The sequence below is a fragment of the Taudactylus pleione genome, unplaced genomic scaffold, assembly GCF_031769625.1.
Source record: "Taudactylus pleione unplaced genomic scaffold, aTauple2 ptg000095l, whole genome shotgun sequence".
Lineage (NCBI taxonomy): Eukaryota > Metazoa > Chordata > Amphibia > Anura > Myobatrachidae > Taudactylus > Taudactylus pleione.
Window position 1 is genome coordinate 11,855,804 of NW_028284497.1, and position 20,254 is coordinate 11,876,057.

The window sequence follows — 20,254 nt, forward strand, 5'->3', positions numbered from 1 at the left end:
ATGTTATTTTTCGTTGCAGAGATGGGTGAATTTTCACTCTCATCCAAATCAGCAAGCATGGCTGTCTCCAAAGACGCAGCATCCCAGATGGCCAGTGACAACTAGAATCTGCGAAAGTAACAAGCCATGACAGAGGCTTGAGACAGTTAGAGTAGTACTTTTCTAAAAAGGGTATGATGAATCTTTGACCTCTCAAGATGATCCCTTCCAACAGAGTCAACTCATCTCTCATAGCAAAGAATGGACATAGATCTTGGGGAAGCTTTGTTTGGAGTACTGGGGCCACCCTTGCAGTACGACCTGAGTAAGATGTTGACACAAATCATCCATCAGAGATTCTAATCACAGTTACCCCATGTGGGCAGAGGACAGGATTTGCATAGACATCACATCATAGTCATCATCAACCTGTAGAGTTTCAGAGTGAGGAAGGAATGCTCTGGAGAGGGCATCAGACATGGACATTTCTTTGCCACACTAGTAGACCACATCTAGATGGTGTCTCTGTAATTCGAGCATCATCCTTTGAATGCGGGCAGATGCATTGTGCAGGGGCTTTCTCATAATGGTGATGAGTGTTGGTGGTCAGTTACAGGCCGTCCGTAATTAAAATCATGGAACTTGTGATAGGCACACACCAATGCCAACAGCTCTTTTTCAATCTGCACATAACGGGATTCTGTTTCTGTCAGTGTTCTGGAGTGAAAATCAATTGGTTTATTCTTTTGTAGGGGCAAACTGCATGCTGTGAGGCTTCTGCAGAGATTACCAATGGTAAGTGTACATTGAAGTATTGCAGTACAGGAGGACTGGTGAGCATGCACTTCAAGCTTGACACCACGGCATGGTATAGTTCCAACCAACAACAATCTGTATCTTGCTGTAGTTATCGCAGCGGACAGGTGATTTCACTATAATAAGGGAATGAATTTAGACAGGTAAATGGTCTCTAAGATGTGCAGGAGACTAAGCAGGATCCGGCTTAGCTCCTTGGCCCATGAGGAGGTGGCCCATGTACGGAACTTTCGTTTTTCTCAATCTGCATTTATCTGGGTTGAGCTCTAAGTTGATGGCACGGATTCTTTCTAATACCTTATGGCAGGGGTTCCCAACCACGGTCCTCAAGGCACACTAACAGTCCAGGTTTTGAGGATAGCCATACTGGAGCACAGGTGACTTAATTAGTACCTCAGTTATTTTGATTTAAACATCTGTGCTCAAGCCTGGATATCATGAAAATCAGGACTGTTAGTGCGCCTTGAGGACCGAGGTTGGGAATCACTGCCATATTTAGACGCTCATCATGCTTTTGCATAATATGGCCCCAACTCTAATCTCACACGAGTACCCTGCAAACAATTGTTCCATACACCATTAAAACACCTCACCACCAGTAGTCAGGCCATATGGTATGTGTAAGAAGGCATATCTCCCAGAAGGCGTCATGAACACAGTGAGGAGTGACGATGCTTTGTCTAACAGGATTTTCCAAAATACACATTTACATGTAATGTGCTGAAGACTTTGGCTTCTGGCATGTCAGAAATTACTTGTCAATGGGTGCTGGGGTCTTAGTAGCACTTTATTGAGGTGCACGGGGTCTATGCATATCCTGACAGCACCATCTTTTTTTACTGCTGTTACCATTGCAGATAACTACTGTTTCACCACTTCAATAGGGGTTATGATACCAAGCGTAATCCTGCGTTCCTCAGCTTGGACTTTATCCCTCTTGGCGATTTGGACATGCAAAGGTGCACACACTGTAGAGGTAATGGATTCATCCAAACACATGTGGTAGATGACTGGTAGTTTGTCAGTGATGTCGGAAGTGAGTAGGTCCTTAAAGTCACGGAACTCTGGGGGTCTTGCTGTATCATGTGTACTTCAGGCCCCAGATGTATCAATCCAAGGTGCATACTGTCGGGCATTCTGAGCAACAGCCTGACATCACTATCTACTAGGGGTCAGCGGGTTCGGATTTCTGAAATCCGAACCCCCCCGAGCCCCCCCGATCCGAGTCCGATCCGAGTCAGGCTTGACTATTCCCGCCTGACTCGGGTCTGAAATCAAGGCAAAACTTCATCATCCCGCCTTCCGAGTCTCGCGGGTATTGGATCCTATATAAGGTACCCGCGTCGGCGCCATTTTCTCACTCGGCTGTGGACAGTGAAGAGGGAGGGTGGGAGTTAGGGCTGGCTGGGCTGTGTAGTGTAGTGTAGTGTAGTGCTGCTGTTGTCCACTACTTCAAAGTCCAAAGGGGCTGGCTGTGTTGTGCTGTGCTGCTGTTGTTAATAGGGGCTGTGTCCACTACTTCAAAGTCCATAGGGGCTGGCTGGACTGTGTTGTGCAGTCAGTTCTCCATAGGGGCTGTGTCCACTCCAAAGTCCTGTGCAGTGTCCCAGTCCTAAAGGGGTGCTGTAGTGTTGTCCAGGGGGTGCTCTGTCCATCAGGGGTGCTCCCCCCAAGTGCTAAAAAAATAATATATTTTCTGTGTTTGTGAATTGTGTGCGCAGTAGCCGCACGTGCATCAACAAAGTAGTGCCAAGCGTGCGCCTGTGTCATAAGTAAAGGGCCGGCTGGCTTGACCGTTAAAGGGTGCTGTAACCCCCAAAGTACACTCCAGTCCAAACCAAAAAAAAAATTATTTTTTTTGTTTGTGAATTGTGTGCGCAGTAGCCGCACGTGCATCAACAAAGTAGTGCCAAGCGTGCGCCTGTGTCATAAGTAAAGGGCCGGCTGGCTTGACCGTTAAAGGGTGCTGTAACCCCCAAAGTACACTCCAAACCAAAAAATATATATTTTCTGTGTTTGTGTATTGTGTGCGCAGTAGCCGCACGTGCATCAACAAAGTAGTGCCAAGCGTGCGCCTGTGTCATAAGTAAAGGGCCGGCTGGCTTGACCGTTAAAGGGTGCTGTAACCCCCAAAGTACACTCCAAACCAAAAAATATATATTTTCTGTGTTTGTGAATTGTGTACGCAGTAGCCGCACGTGCATCAACAAAGTAGTGCCAAGCGTGCGCCTGTGTCATAAGTAAAGGGCCGGCTGGCTTGACCGTTAAAGAGTGCTGTAACCCCCAAAGTACACTCCAGTCCAAACCAAAAAAAAAAATATTTTCTGTGTTTGTGAATTGTGTGCGCATTAGCCGCACGTGCATCAACAAAGTAGTGCCAAGCGTGCGCCTGTGTCATAATTAAAGGGCCGGCTGGCTTGACCGTTAAAGGGTGCTGTAACCCCCAAAGTACACTCCAGTCCAAACCAAAAAAATATATATTTTCTGTGTTTGTGAATTGTGTGCGCAGTAGCCGCACGTGCATCAACAAAGTAGTGCCAAGCGTGCGCCTGTGTCATAAGTAAAGGGCCGGCAGGCTTGACCGTCAAAGGGTGCTGTAACCCCCAAAGTACACTCCAAACCAAATAACAAAATATTTTTTCTGTGTTTGTGAATTGTGTGCGCAGTAGCCGCACGTGCATCAACAAAGTAGTGCCAAGCGTGCGCCTGTGTCATAAGTAAAGGGCCGGCTGGCTTGACTGTTAAAGGGTGCTGTAACCCCCAAAGTACACTCCAAACCAAATAACAAAATATTTTTTCTGTGTTTGTGAATTGTGTGCGCAGTAGCCGCACGTGCATCAACAAAGGAGAAGCGCCAAGCGTGCGCCTGTGTCCCATAAGTAAATAGCCGGCTGGCTCATTTCTTAAAGGGTGGTGTAACCCACAAAGTGCACTACTCTCCAGCAAAAATAAAAAAATATTTTCTGTGTTTAGCCGCACGTATATATCAAATCGATATAACATAAATGGAGGACCAAACTTTCTCCGATAAAAATAAAATAGAGAAAGATCAAGAACCACTTCCTCCTAGTGCTGAAGCTGCTGCCACTAGTCATGACATAGACGATAACATGCCATCAACGTCGTCTGCCAAGGCCGATGCCCAATGTCATAGTAGAGGGCACATACAATCCCAAATGACAAAGTTCAGGAAAATGACCTTGAAAAAAACATTTAAATCATCTGAAGAGAAAAGTAAACTTGCCAATATGCCATTTACGACACGGAGTGGCAAGGAACGGCTAAGGTCGATCCCTAGTATGTTCATGACTAGTGGTTCAGCTTCACATGACGATGGAAGCCCTCCTCCCACTAAAAAAATCAAAAGAGTTAAGCTGGCAAAAGCACAGCGAAGAACTGTGCTTTCTAAGAAGATATCACAAATCCCCAAGGAAAGTCCAAGTGTGGTGGTGGTTGCGATGCCTGACCTTCCCAGCACTGGACGGGAAGAGGTGGCTCTTTCCACCATTTGCACACCCCCTGCAAGTGCTGAAAGGAGCACCCACAGTCCACTTGCTGATATGCAAATTGAAGATGTCACTGTTGAAGTACAACAGGATGAGGATACTGGTGTAGCTGGCGCTGAGGAGGAAGTTGGCGAGGAGGATTCTGATGGTGATGTGGTTTGTTTAAATCAGGCTCTGGGGGAGACAGTTGTTGTCCGTGGGATGAAAAAGCCCATCACGGTCATGCCTGGGCAGAAGACCAAACATTCCACCTCTTTGGTCTGGCAATATTTCTATCCAAATCCAAACAGCAACTGTCTTGCCATATGTACCATATGTAAAGGTGGAATAAGTAGGGGTAGGGACGTTAACCACCTAGGAACATCCTCCCTTATACGGCACCTGCAGCGTGTTCATAATAAGTTACTGTCAAGTTCAGAAACTTTGGCTAAGACCGTAAGCAGTCCAGGGACACCTAAATCCCGTTGTCCTGTTGTATCCAAGCGCCTGCAAACCACACCGTCAACTCCCTCCTCGTCAATTTCCTCCTTAGTCAGGATCGGAAGTAGTCCTGCAGGCCATGTAACTGGTATGACTAACTCTCCTATCCGGGATTCCTCCGGAGGATCCTGCATTGCTACGCCTCCTGCTGCCGCTGCTGCTGTTGCTGCTGCTGGGAGTCGTTCATCATCCCAGAGAGGAAGTAGGAACACCACTACTTTTACTAAACAATTGACCCTCCAACAGTCCTTAGCAGGAGGATGAAGTACGACACCAGTCATCCTGAAGCAAAACGTATAACTGAGGCCTTGACTGCTATGTTGGTGTTAGACGTGCGTCCGGTATCCGCCATTAGTGCAGTGGGATTTAGACAATTGATGGAGGTAGTGTGTCCCCGGTTCCAAATCCCGTCTAGATTCCACTTCACTAGGCAGGCGATACCGAGACTGTACAGAAACGTCAGAAAAAGTGTCCTCAGTGTCCTGAAAAATGCAGTTGTACCCAATGTCCACTTAACCACGGACATGTGGACAAGTGGAACAGGGCAGACTAAGGACTATATGACTGTGACAGCCCACTGGGTAGATGTATCACCTTACGCAGCAACAGCAGCAGCGTCACCAGTAGCAGCATCTCAGAAACGCCAGCTCGTTCCAAGGCAGGCTACGCTGTGTATCACCGGTTTCAGTAAGAGGCACACCGCCGACAACCTCTTAGAGAAACTGAGGGAAATCATCGCCCAGTGGCTTACCCCACTTAGACTCTCCTGGGGATTTGTGATATCTGACAACACCACCAATATTGTGCGGGCATTACATCTGGGCAAATTCCAGCACGTCCCATGTTTTGCTCACACAATAAACTTGGTGGTGCAGAATTTTCTGCAAAGCGACAGGGGCATGCAGGAGACACTTTGGGTGGCCCTGAAAAATTTCTGGCCACTTTCGCCATTCAGCGACTGCGTGCCGAAGACTGGAGCGCCAGCAAACACTCTTGAACCTGCCCCGCCATCACCTGAAGCAAGAGGTGGTGACGCGGTGGAACTCAACCCTCTATATGCTTCAGAGGATGGAGGAGCAGCAAAAGGCCATACAAGCCTATACATCCACCTATGACATAGGCAAAGGAGGGGGTATGCACCTGACTCAAGTGCAGTGGAGAATGATTTCCGTGTTGTGCAAGGTTCTCCAGCCCTTCGAACTTGCCACACGTGAAGTCAGTTCAGACACTGCCAGCTTGAGTCAGGTCATTCCCCTCATCAGGCTTTTGCAGAAGCAGCTGGAGAAAGTGAAGGAGGAGCTAAGACGGAGCGATTCCGCTCGGCATGTGGGACTTGTGGATGAAGCCCTTCATTCGCTTTGCCAGGATTCCAGGGTGGTCAATCTGTTGAAATCAGACCACTACATTTTGGCCACCGTGCTCGATCCTAGGTTTAAAGCCTATGTGGTGTCTCTCTTTCTGGCCGACACAAGCCTGCAGAGGTGCAAAGACCTGCTGGTGAACACACTGTCAGCTGAAGCGGAATGTGACACGTCAACAGCTCCTTCTTCATTTTCTCCCGCAACTGGGGCTGCCAGGAAAAAACTTAGCTATCTTAAGCAACCCGCTGGCGGTGATGCAGGGCAGGCAGGACCAAGTTTGGACATCTGGTCCGGACTGAAGGACCTGGCAACAATTTCTGACATGTCTACTGTCACTGCATATGATACTGTCACCATTGACAGAATGGTGGAGGATTACATCGGTGACAGCATCCAAGTAGGCATGTCAGACAGTCCATACCTGTACTGGCAGGAAAAAGAGGCAATTTGGAGGCCCCTGTACAAACTGGCTCTATTTTACCTGAGTTGCCCCCCCTCCAGTGTGTACTCCGAAAGAGTGTTTAGTGCAGCCGGGAACCTTGTCAGCGAAAGGCGTAGGAGGTTGCTTCCACAGAATGTGGAGAAGATGATGTTCATCAAAATGAATTATCAGCTCTTCCAGGGAGACCAGCCTCCAGAACGTACAGAGGGACCTGTGGTGGTGGATTCCAGTGGGGATGAGTTAATACTCTGTGAGGATGAGGATGTACACACTGAAGAGGGTGAGGAATCGGTGGATGAGGAGGATGAGGATGACATCTTGCCTCCGTAGAGCCAGTTTGTGCAGGGACACATTAATTGCCAGCTTGTTTTGTGGGGGCCCAAACGAACCAATCATTTCAGCCACAGTTGTGTGGCAGACCCTGGCGCTGAAATGATTGGTTTGTTAAAGTGTGCATGTCCTGTTTATACAACATAAGGGTGGGTGGGAGGGCCCAAGGACAATTCCATCTTGCACCTCTTTTTTTTCTTTGCATTATGTACAGTTTGGGGCCTAGTTTTTCAAACTGCCATCCTGTCTGCCACTGCAGTATCACGCCTAGATGGGTCACGTGTTTGTGCCGCCCACTCGTGTCGCTTAGCATAGTCATCCAGCTACCTCGGTGCAACCTTTTGGACATAAAAACACTATTGTGAGGTGTGAGGTGTTCAGAATAGACTGGAAATGAGTGGAAATTAAGGTTATTGAGGTTAATAATAGCATAGGAGCTGAAAAACCTACAAATTCTGTGATTTTAGCTGTTTTTATGCTTTTTTTAAAAAAAATACAGATCCAAAACACAAAACCCAGAACCCAAAACACGGAAGGGTGGTTTTGGCAAAACCAATCCAGATCCAAAACACGAAGAAAGATCCAGATCCAAAACCAAAACACAAAACACGAAAAGTGGCCGGTGCACACCCCTAGTTTTGCCATAAACGCACTTGCGTGTTTTGGTTTTCGTATTGGTTTTGGATCTGTATTTTTTTTCAACAATTGATAAAAACTGCTAAAATCACATAATTTGGGCTTTTTTTCCCTACAGTATTATAATGCTTAATAGCATTAATTTCCACTCGTTTCCAGTCAATTTTGACCACCTCACAGCTCAAAATATTGTTTTCATCTGGTTTAGCCCCAAAATTTGCACCAAGCAAGCTGGCTGACTAAGCTAAGCGGCAGCAGTGGGCAGCACAAACACGTGGCAGTTCAACTTCCAACATGGTACATAAGGAAACAGGGACAGGAAGGGTTGCTTGGTAGTAAATTTAATTACATTTTTTTATTCCGAAGCAAATTTATGAGGGAGGAGGGGAGAGCATTGTTGAACAAAATATCCCATGTTTTGCCCACAAAATCAACTTGGTGGTTCAGAATATTTGTTAAAATTAAAGGGGCATACAGGAGATGCTGTCTGTGGCCATAAACATTTTTTGACATTTTTGGCATTCAGCAACCTCATGTCAAAGATTGCAGCAGCTGTGGCAGTTCAACTTCCAACATGGCACATCAGGAAACAAATATTTTTATTATTCAAGAGGCCTGAGTATGTATGTAGTTGAAGGCAGGGAAAGGAAGATTTGATTAGTAGTAAATTTTATTTAATTTTTTTATTCTGAAAAATTTATGAGGGAGGAGGGGAGGGGAGGAGGGGAGGCATTTACCAAAAGTATTTAAATCATTCATATTGGTCCTTGCCCCAGACAAATCATTGAGCATTATGCCTGCTGCTGATGCTGGGAGTGGATTTTCATCCCAGAAGGGGACCAAGACAACTACTAGTAGTACTTTAAAAATCTATTGACTGTTAAAGAATCCTTTGCAAGGAAGAGCAAGTATGACAGCAGTCACCCAGTTGCATAGCAGATCACTGACGTCATATCATCTATGCTGGTTTTAGATGTGTGTCAAATTTCTGCCAATAATGCAGTTGGTTTTAGACAGTTAATTGAGGTCATGTGTCCCTGCTACCAAATCCCATCTAGATTCCACTTCACTAGAAAAGCAATTCTCAACATGTACTGGGACGTTAAAAAAAGTACTTAGTGTCCTCCAAAATGCCATTGTACCCACTGTCCACTTAACCACAGATATGTGGACAAGTAGAACAGAGCAAATGGAAGATTACATGACTGTAACATTCCACTGGATGGTGTATTGCCTTCAGCTGCACCAACAGCAGCAGCTTCTAAGAAACAGCAGCTCATTCAGAGGTAGGCTACTCTGTGTATCACTGGTTTCACTGAGAGGCATACCGCTGACAACCATTTTAGAAAAACTCAGGGAAGTCAGTGCAAAATAGCTTACCCCACTTGGACTCTCCTCAGGATTTGTGATTTCTGAAAATGCCAGCAATATTGTGAGAGCATTACAGCTGAATGAATTCCACATCCTATGTTTTGCTCATGCAATCTTAAAAAAAAATTACAGGGCCGTGCAAGAGATGCTCCCTGTGGCCCGAAAAATTTCTGGACATTTTCACCATTCAGCAGGTGCATGTAAAAGTTTGCAGCACCTGCAGGAAAAGTTGAATTTGCCCTGCCACCAGCTGAAGCAAGAGGAAGAACTCCACCCTTTATATGCTTCAGCGGATGGAGGAACAGCAAAAAGTTATCCAAAGCTACACAGCATACTATGACATAGGAAGAGGAGGGGGAATGTATCTTACTCAAGCTCAGTGGAAAATACTTTCTGTGTTGTGCAAAGTGCTGAAACCCATCAAAGTAGTCACCTGAGAAGTGAGTTCAGACACTGTCAGCTTGAGTCAGGTAATTCCCCTAATTAGACTGTTGAAAAAGCAGCTTGAGAAACTGAAGGAGAAGCTGAAACAAAGCGATTCCGCTAAGTATGTTGGACTTTTAGATTAAGTCCTTTATTCACTTCACCAGGATCCGTGATGCAGCAAGTGCAATACTAAACTTTCTCAAAAGACCCACTGGTGATGCAGATGAGTCAACACAACCAAGTTTTGACATCTGGCTGGGTCTAAAAGAATTGCCTACAATTAATGAGACCTCTACCATAACTCCAGCTGATACAGTCTCCATTCAAAGAATGGTTGAGGACAATTTTTTATTTTTTATTGATAGAATCCAAAAAGGCATGTCAGACAGTCCATTTGACTACTGGCAGTACAAAAAAGGCAATTTGGAGGCCCTTTCATAAACTGGCTTTGCTTTACTTGAGCTGCCCACCCTCCAGTGTGTACTCAGAAAGTTTTTAGCACAGCCAGGAACCTTGTCAGCGATCGGCGTAGGAGGCTACTTCCTCAAAATGTGGAAAATATGATGTCCATCAAAATGAATTACAAATTATATGCCAAATACATTTGAAAATTACAGGGGCACCTGTAATGGTGCATTCCAGTGGGGATTAATTAATATTGTGTGAAGATAATGTACACACTGATAAGGGTGAAAAATCAGATGATGATGGCAACAACATCTTGCCTCTGTAATGCCAGTTTGTGAACATAGAGATCATTGCCAGCAATGTCAGCTGCCCATTGGTAGCTTGCATTGTCGGAGTCCAAACAAAACAATCGCTTCATGATTGATATTGTTGATTAAGGTGTTGGAGGTGAGGATGGCAGGTACTTGGATCTAGTAGAGAGAAGGGAGCTAACTGATGCTGGACTGCTTGTTGGTACTTTTTTAGTCAAAGTTTCTTAATTTTGAAAAAACATTTTTGATGGATGTGCTGCAGATGACGATGAGGTTCCTAGATCGTTAAGGTTCCTACCTCTGCTTACTCTGGCTTTACAAAGAGTACAGATGACTTGACAATTGTTGTCCGGATTTGGGTAGAAATAATTCCACACATAAAAAGTGGATTTTTTTTGTCTTGTGCACAGGCATGACAATGGGCTTTTCCTTATCATGGGCAACAATTGTTTCTTCCATTGGTGCCTGATTTACACAAACAACATCCTCATCAACAACATATTCATCATCAACATCCTTATTAGCATCAGCTACACAAATATCCTGCTCATCCGGGTGTACTTCCACAGAAGCATCCTGAATTTTTATGTCAGCATGTTCACTTTTGTTTAAATCATCAGAAGAGGCAGAATGACTAGTCATAAATAAAGGTCAAGGCCTTAGCCTTTCCTTGCCACTTCGTGTGGTGACAGGCATATTGTTAATTTTATGTCTTTCTGCAGCTAACTTTCCCTTTGATGTTCTTTTCTTTACCACTGTAAAAGATTGGTTCTTTGAATTTAGATGCCCTGACTTAAGCCCTTGGGCATTGGCCTTCATAGATGACATGGATGGCCTTGTATCATCATAACTGCTGGCAGCAGCTGCAGCACTACTATGTGGTTCCTGCTCTAATCTCATTTGTTTGTCCTCCATATCAACAAACCTTTATATGCTGCAGCCCCAGCCCCTTGATGGACAGGACAACAGTGACACAGCAGCACCCCTTTATGTACTGCAGCCCCAGCCCAATAACACTGCACCCTTGAACAACAGAAAGAGAAACAGAGAACACGTGCACAGACAGTGCAGCACAGAGCACATCTGTTCTGTACACTCTCCACAGCTGGAGTAAAAATGGCACCAATCAACGGGATCTTTCTACAATCCAAAACCTGTGAGAATCTGACAGCAGGATTATGACATTTTCCCTCATTTTGGGATCCGAGTTAGGAGGGGAAAACATGAGCCAGACTCAGATCCAAGCCCGGATTGGGAAGTTTGGGTGGGTCCAGTTTTCAGAGAACCAGACCCGCTCATCTCTAGTTATAATGGAGAGAGAAAGAGGATTCATTTGGGGGTCACTCTTGTATAGCATGAATGCCTTAAAATATAACCTTTATTGAATTTAGTATAAATGAAGTGATATATTACAAACAATACAAACACATCTATATAGAAAAAAATATAATATAATAAGAGGCAGTGTTGGACTGGGACATGAAAGGCCCACCGGGAGAATGCAGTCTGGAACCTGATCCCTAGAGGAGGGGGTCAAGCTCTCAGGCAGGGGGGCCCACCAGGGATTTTTCCTGTATCCCTATGGGCCAGTCCGACACTGATAAGAGGACAAATTCTGACAGACATGCTTCCAGTGTCTCTAATGGCTAAGTTTACTGACGGTCGATTTTGGCTTTTTGGTTTATTTATAGGTGCTTTTAAGTCGTTTTTCCAATTAGGGATTTCCTAAAGGCAAATTCTAATATATAAAATCAACTACAAAACCAAATCTCAGTCAAAGTTGACCATCGAGCAAACCTGGTACTTTCCCATAGACTTCAGGATTCCCTCATTTACTAACAGATTTTAAATCAACTAAAATTGACTCTCAATCCGACTTTAACAGCCCCCGAACAATAGGCCTGTCTGAGGCAGTTCAGTTTGGGAGAAGCATGTACAGATCCACTATGACCTGTGCATAGGTTTTAAGGGTTTAAAGTATTGAAATAGTTAAAAAAAAAAAACTGGCATGGGGGCCCCCAAAATCCATAACCAGCCCTGAACCTTTTAGCTTGGTCTGATCATGGACAATTGGGGAAAATTGTCATGGGGTTCTCCCTATTTTCCATTAATCAGAACAAGGCTGAACTAGCTGGGACTGTACTACCACAGCAGGAGGACACACAGTGTGGGGTCCTCCTGCCAAAGCTTTATGAAGCCCAAAAATGGTCAGCCCAGAGCTTGCAAACCTCAGAAAGTAGGAATCATAAAATATGAGCCCTCCCCTCACAAGAATTAACCAGCCCTGAGCTGAAACCTAGGGCCAATACTCCTGCATCCCTGGTGGCAGTGGATGCAGGAGTATTGGGTTAATGTATGCTATATTATTGTTCTTCACAGTGGAACTACAGGTATCAGCCAGTCTTCCCTTTGCAACTTGGTCTAAAGGCTGGTCTCCTCCAATTACCTCCACAGCTATCTGTGACAACCCGGCACATGAGGTCACTCAGTCTTTTGTAGGGGACTGAGGGAAAATTAATATTTGATTTTTTTCCCCTGTGGCAGCAATCATTGAATCAATGTGTTTTGTCTTTTCCTGTGTAGGGCAATGTGTGGACTATTTACCTGTGATGGGTATTGTGTGTTTTTTTCCCATGGGGGCCAATTATTGTTTTCTTGTCAGGGGACATGGACCCTCATTCAGAGCCGTACACTCTGAGCAGAGCGCACGCGCTGAATGAGGGCCGGCCTCCATGAAAATGGAGCGTCCTTCTGGACGTTCGTATAGCTGTGGGTCACCACCCACAGGCTATACGAGCGTGCATTTTGATGGCCGCGATGGTCAAGACCATCGCGACCATCGAAATTGCTAGCCGGAGCCTGCGGTTGAGGTTTTCAACCGCAAGCACCGGAGTGATTTTGGCTCTATCAGAGCCAAAATCACTCCCACTGACATCACTAGTGATGTCAGTGGGCCGGCTTTTGACGGGAGGCGTTCCCGTGGGAACGCCCCCGTCAGGGAGACACGCCCCCGGCACGCCTACCAAAGGGGGCGTGCTGTCAATCAACATTGACAGCACGCCCCCTTTGATCGGACACAACGAGCGAAGGACTTTCCTTCGCTCGTCGCGTCTGGCGCATACGCACGACGGAGCTCCCTCCGTCGTGAGCATGCTCAGTCCAGAACATCGACCAACTTGCGAGCGGACAGCCGCTCGCGAGTGGGTCTGAATCAGGCCCATAGTGTTTTATTTTTTTCCTGTGGGAGCCATTGTGTTTGTTTTCCTATTGAGGGCAATGTGTTTGTTTTATTTTCTGTGGGGGCCAACATTTTTATTCTTTCTTGTGTGATGTTTTTCATCTGTGCATGCAACTGAGTTGCACCGTGCATGCGTCCCAATGGTGTTTGTATAGAGTTACAGCACAGATTCAAATGAACACACCAAGTAGTGTATCAGAAATGTGGGCTTCTTCCATAAACTTCCTTGGCTGGTTTTCCATCCCAATCCGCCCCTTGGTGTATGTACAGTTCAATTACATACATCAATCAGATCACTCCACTTCAGCACTGCCGCTCTTTCCGTCTTCTGATCTGGAATTTCAGGAAAGGTAATTACCCATTATCATCATTTAAGGGCATTCATTTATTTACTTATAATAGATCCTGTTAATTTAGTGTCTGTTTAATTTTTAGCTACATATTACACATTTTCTTTATTATTGCATATAGATGAAGTACAGCAGAAGTATATTTTTGTTTGTATTATTTTGCCATTTGAGCAATTCCTCCTGATGTTTATTTGGATAATTACAGAAAAAAAACTGTTTTCAATGTAATTAGCTTTCAACAGTGGCGTAACTTCATCTCAGTTTCCCGGAGGCAAGATAAATGTTAGTGCAAACCTGATTTATAGTTGAAAGTCAAGGAAGAGTGAAACAAATTACGATTTATCAGATAAATTAACACCTCACCAACTATATTTAAACTAAGGCCCTCATTCAGAGCCGTACGCTCTGAGCAAAGCGCACGCTCTGAATGAGGGCCGTCCTCCATAATTATGGAGCGTCCTTCTGGACGCTCGTATAGCTGTGGGTCACCACCCACAGCCTGTACGAGCGTGCAGGTTGATGGCCGCCATGGTCTTGACCATCGCGACCATCGCCACTGCGAGCCGGAGCCTGCGGTTGAGTTTTTTAACCGCAAGGCCCGGAGTGATTTTGGCTCTATCAGAGCCAAAATCACTCCCACTGACATCACTAGTGATGTCAGTGGGCCGGCTTCTGACGGTAGGCATTCCCTTGGGAACGCCCCCGTCAGGGAGGCACGCCCCCGGCACGCCCACCAAAGGGGGCGTGCTGTCAATCAACATCGACAGCACGCCCCCTTTGATCAGACACAACGAGCGAAGGAAAGTCCTTCGCTCGTCGCGTCTGGCGCATGCGCACGACGGAGCTCCCGCCGTCGTGCGCATGCGCAGTGCACAACATCGACCCACTTGCGAGCGGACAGCCGCTTGCGAGTGGGTCTGAATCAGGCCCTAAGTGCGTTGAACATAGTGATTATATGATCACTTTTTTTATGAACGAATTGAGTCAGTTTAAAGTCCTCACAACACAAACAAAATATAAATAAACCAGCAGTGTAGAGTTGCTCAGAAAGGTCTTTGATGGGCCTTTGATTCTGCAAAACTGTCAATTAGCTCTTTAGTGTCCACACTGTTCAATCGTTGGTTCTCTATAGATAAAATTGCAAGGGAGCTCAATCGAGTTTCGGACATCGTGCTGCGCAGGTATGTTTTAATGAGTTTCAACTTGGAGAAGCTTCTTTCTGCTGATGCAACTGTGATAGGATACAACAGGCTTGCGGTGATCACTTCTGAAAAACTGCTGGCCAATTCTGCTAATTCTTTGACAGAATTAATGTTACTAAGTTTTACACTGAGTGTCAATTTAAATAGCACTAACTGGTCGGCAAGTTCATCAGAAATATCATCAGAATACTGATTGGTGCGAAACTTCGAGAGCCCGATCAGTTCCTCAACGCTCTTCTCAAGAATGATCTTTGGCTGTATGCACATAAACAGTTTGTAAATCTTCTGCATTGCCTGAAAACGGGCTTCCACTTGATTAATGGTGATGTCGATAAGTGCATTAAAAACTTCCACTTGAAAGCGTTTCTCAGCAGACTGTAGTCTAGAATCCCTTGAGAGATCATCATGGAAACTTTTGACTTGGGGAATTCGTTTTGATGGAAAGAACATGCATTCTATGTCCCAACTACTTGCTAACTCCTTTGCCAAGGACACCGTTGTTGCGTAATTCCAACATATCCTGCACAAATGACTGCAGTAGCACAACAGGAGTGTTAAGATCACTTGACTGTGACTGCATTGATTTGGATATAATATAGGGCCTCATTCAGACCCACTCGAGATCGGCTGTCCGCTCGCAAGTGGGTCGATGGTCTGCACTGCGCATGCGCACGATGGAGGGAGCTCCATCGTGCGCATGCGCGAGATGCGACGAGCGAAGGACTTTCCTTCGCTTGTAGTGTCTCTTCAAAGGGGGCGTGCTGTCGATGTTGACTGACAGCACGCCCCCTTTGTTGGGCATGCCGGAGGCGTACCTGCCAGACGGAGGCGTTCCCAAGGGAACGCCTACCGTCTGAAGCCGAGCCCACTGACATCACTAGTGATGTCAGTGGGAGTGATTTTGGCTCTGATAGAGCCAAAAGCACTCCTGGCCTTGCGGTTGAAAACCTCAACCGCAGGCTGTTGCTTGCAGTGGCGATGGTCGCGATGGTCGCGACCATCGCGACCATCATCCTGCACGCTCGTATATGCTGTGGGTGGTGACCCACAGCTATACGAGCGTCCAGGAGGACGCTCCATATTACTGGAGGTGGGCCCTGATTCAGAACGAGCACTCTGGTCAGAGCGTCCGGCTCTGAATCAGGGCCATAGAGTGGTCCAAGAACCTTTGACAGGACAATCACTGTTACAATTGAGGAAAAACTCTCAAAATATTTCTTAAGTGATGGTGCTTCGCATTTTTTCTCACCATTCTTCCCGGTGAATGACAAGATGGTAAGCAGCTTCATGACATCCACAAATCGAGTCCGAAGAGCTAGTAAGGCTTGATTCCTGGATGACCAGCGAGTAGGGCAAAGTCTCTTGAGAGTAACTGAGCTGTTGCCTTCCTTTTGTAGATGATTCCACCTACTGATAGCACTGAAGAAGATGTATAGTCTTTCAAGCAGATCAAAAAATTGCCTCAAATCCTGTACATGCTTCACTGCATCATTGATGACAAGATTTAAAGCATGAGCACAACAATGAATATACTGAGCTTTAGGTGCCTTCTGTTTCATCAGAGTCTGGACTCTACAATATGCCCCGCTCATGTTGGCTGCCCCATCGTATCCTTGCCCTCTTAACTTACGCAGTTCTGTGATGTTTTCAAATTCTTCCAGTATGACTGCTGCCAGATCATCTGCTTTTTGACTTTTAACTTCACTGTATCCCACAAAAGATTCATTAATTCTCAGAGTGACTGGTATGCATTCTAATTCTTCTCAATTGTGACATAAGGAAATATCTTGCTCAATTGGTCTGTCTTTGAAATGTAAATTGTTGTGTCCATAATCACAGAGACAAATGGAGCATGTGCTATTTCATCTATGATTTGCTGCTTCACACGATTGGCAAGAATGTCAACGATCTCATTTTGGATGGACCCACTTAAATATTTTGTGTACCCCTTTGGCTTACTGAGTAGATTTTCAAGTCCTGGATCATATCTAGCTATCAGATGAATAAATTCAAGAAAGTTTCCACATGAGCCAAGCACAGGCTTATCCTCATCATAATCCTGCTCTCGATGACCACGAAATGCTAGATTGCATCTGGAAAGCGTAATGATGACATTTACAATACGATCCAGTACAAGACGCCAGTATTTCCGATTTTCATATATTTGCTTGTCGGCCAAGAGATCCACAGTGGCATCATTTTTCCACATGTTGTACACCTGACAAGCTTCTGAATGTGCTGAAGAATTCTCATGTCTCTCGATGCTGCGTGGCAGATTTTTCCAATCATTTGTTCCCTCAGTCCACATTTGATGCTGTGTTTTATTAACCACTTAACTGAAAAACATTTTTTCCAAAAACCGCTCCAAAATTGTCGGGTTTTTTTATGATTGAATTAGATCAAGAACATCTTTTTAAAACTATTCCAACGCAATTTTTTTTTTAAAACACCATGTACCATAAATATAAACATTTTTATGGCATACTGAAGTGATGGCCATTGACAGCTGTACCATCCATGGCCGATGGGTACAACCATCGATAGAAACAATCGATTGTTTGAGCCCATCTGCCGATGTTTCCTTAACATTGGTTGGGGGGCTGCACACACAATCTATATACATATACAGTATATATATATATATATATATATATATATATACACAGTATATGTAAATATACATGTATACACGTGTATATATTACACATTTGTGTGTATGTATATGTGTGTGTATATATATATATATATACACACATATATGTGTGTGTATATATATATATATATATGCATACACATGCATACATATATATATATATATATATATATATACACACACACGCATACATATATATATATAAATATATATATATATATACATGCATATATATATATATATATATACACACATACATACAGTATATATATATATATATATTTATATATATATATATATATATATATATATATATAGTGATTTTTTTTATTTATTTATTTACAAAGCCCGATCACTGTGTCCAGCAGTGATCGGGCCAGGGGCGGAGTTCCAAACCAGGAGGAGGGGCCGGGGACAGGGAGCTAGGTAACTGGCCGGGGGAGGAGTAAGTTGGGGTGCTGCCGGATATGGGTCAGGGACAGAGTAGTAGCCGCCGATGATGCGGCTGCTGCTCCTGAAGATTTTTTTACAGTTGGGCGAGGTGGGCTAGCTTCCGGCTCCCCGGGGACAGAGCAGCAGCTGCAGCTGACGGGAGCCGCAGCTGCTGCTTCTGTACCTCTGATGTCACCAGCAGCCAGTGCCAGTGATGGAAGGGGTAGGGGAGCCGCCAGCTACCCGAGAACAGAGCAGCAGCTGCGGCTGACAGGAGCCGCTGCTGCTGCTTCAGTAGTACTTATGTCACAGGCAGCTATCGCCGGTGAAGGAAGGGGTGGGAGAGCCATCGGCTCCCCAGAAACAGAGCAGCAGCAGCGGCTAACAAGCCTTCGCTGCTGCTTCTATAAGTGAAAGCCATGCTGGGGACAAGGAGGTAGGGATCCCGCTGGCTGCCCAGGCCGGGGACACAGCAGGGCAGCCGCGCAGGGAGGGGGGTCACGCCCGCTGCCCGATCACTGCTGGCCACAGTGATCGGGGCACCCCGGGGGGGGTATCGAGTTATGCAGAGGGATCAGCAGGTCCCTCTCACATAGGCAGCTGCGGGAAGATCAGCTTCCCGCAGCCGCACAGTAGGCATTTTGACTGGTCGTATCAGATACGACCATAGCAGGTAAAGCCCAGTCTGGTATGGTCGTATCTGATACGACTGTGCCAGGCAAGTGGTTAAAGAGCCAACATGGGGTGCAGTAGCATTTGTCAGCAATTGGACTATATGAGAGCCATATTCTTTGTGAACTTAAGCCAGACGTTGTGCGGCGTGTGTAAAAGTGTTCGCTGAAACTGCGACCTTTGCAAGAGCCCTCTTTTTGTTTTGGGAAAGGGCCCTTTGGCTGATACAAGCCACTTTGAACAACAAATTTCTTTTCGAAAGAATTCAGAGTTTTTGCTTCAAAATGAGCTCTCTCAGCAGTCGGTTGTAAACTCTCTACTGTTGTAGTATATTCACAGTCTCTTTCTGTTTCAGGAAGTGTTTCAGCATCATTCTGTTCTTCAGGTGCTACTGCAGACCCTTCAAGTAGTTGTTCTGAAGTAGACTCATCAGTATCTTTCTGAATCTCTCCCGCATTCTGCTCTTTCTGACACTCTTCAGTTTCTTCTGAAGGTGCACCAGTGCCCAAAGTTTTTTGAGATGGGTTACTGAAATAAGTACTAAGTGTTGGAATCTTTTGCAATAGTTCACTTTCTGAAGCTTGCTTACGTTTCTTAATTGTCCTTTGTGCAGCACCACTGAGTTTTCCTTTACCAGGATTTGCAGACATGGTCCAAGTATTGGAATATCCAACTGCTTTACTCAAATACAAATGTAGTGCAAATTGTAATAAGTTGAGAACAATCAGGTGACAGAAATTACTATAATGTACAAGTATCCCATAACACTGCGCAAAAGTGAAAATGTTTCCAATATGAAAATAGTTACTTCTAATTGGTTTCAGGATGGGAAGAACGAATATAACATTTAAAACTCTGCTAGCCCATTTATGATGATGTAGGGGTATATTGTTAAATACTAGGGAATTACATTAAGTGAAGGTTATGAATGATGTTCATTTAATTTTTTTTAAGTTTTGTGGTTATAATTTAGGTTAAAAGCAGTGTGCGAAAATCGTCCAGCTACGAGCGCACGCAGCCTAGCGAACGGGTCTGAATCAGGCCCCTAGAGTTTCAAGGGCCAACAGCCTCCCCTAAATTACCACATCCCTACTGTTAGGATTGTATTGAAGCAGCTCATGGCGCTCCAGAAAAAGGCATAGAGCATTTCTTAAGGGGAGCTAATACTAAAGTATGTGGTGTACTGTTGGCTGTGGTATGGTAGAGTAATAGTACACACTAGCACTCCCAAATCAAAAGGCCCAATACTTAACCAGTGGCACCGTTTATTTAGTTGTAATGTGGATGTATAGCCATACTCCATGTTAAGACTGTAACAGACTCTCAGCATGGAGCTGGAGCGGAGCATACCGACACCAGACGTGATTGTATGGGGGTAGTGGTGCAGGATAAAAGCAGGTATGATAGCTGTGATAGCTGTGGATTGCAGTATATTGCGGGGTCTCACTGAGCTAAGTGGTCACGCCCGTGTCCCACCGTGGCGCTCTGACACAGAATACAAGATGGCGCCACGCATGTGCAGAATACAAAATGATAGCCATCTTTGTTATAGATTGAAGCCTCCCCGTAGGAGCAAACATGGAGAGTGCGCTGTAGCGCTCCCCAAGCTTCAACAGATAATTGGATCCAGATAATGAGAAT

The 20,254-nt window shown here is 45.2% G+C and overlaps 1 protein-coding gene across 1 annotated transcript; it reads right to left on the bottom strand.

Moving 5' to 3' along the window:
- Nucleotides 1-14,697: 14,697 nt before the first annotated feature.
- On the bottom strand, nucleotides 14,698-19,263 carry LOC148526585 (zinc finger MYM-type protein 1-like). Its single transcript, XM_088470180.1, has 5 exons — nucleotides 18,934-19,263; nucleotides 16,803-17,170; nucleotides 16,332-16,560; nucleotides 16,106-16,263; nucleotides 14,698-15,388 (listed from the first exon to the last, which is right to left on the bottom strand). Exons 1-5 carry the CDS (start codon nucleotides 19,261-19,263, stop codon nucleotides 14,698-14,700), a joined length of 1,776 nt encoding a protein of 591 aa, XP_088326306.1.
- Nucleotides 19,264-20,254: the final 991 nt, after the last annotated feature.

Coding starts and splice junctions, on each gene's coding strand:
- LOC148526585 (XM_088470180.1), bottom strand. CDS start 19,263: ATGTCTGCAAATCCTGGTAAAGGAAAACTCAGTGGTGCTGCACAAAGG. Junction 16,561..16,802: donor CTACTCAGTAAGCCAAAGGG/GTACACAAAATA, acceptor TGTGGGATACAG/TGAAGTTAAAAGTCAAAAAG. Junction 15,389..16,105: donor GTCATTCACCGGGAAGAATG/GTGAGAAAAAAT, acceptor GTGCTACTGCAG/TCATTTGTGCAGGATATGTT.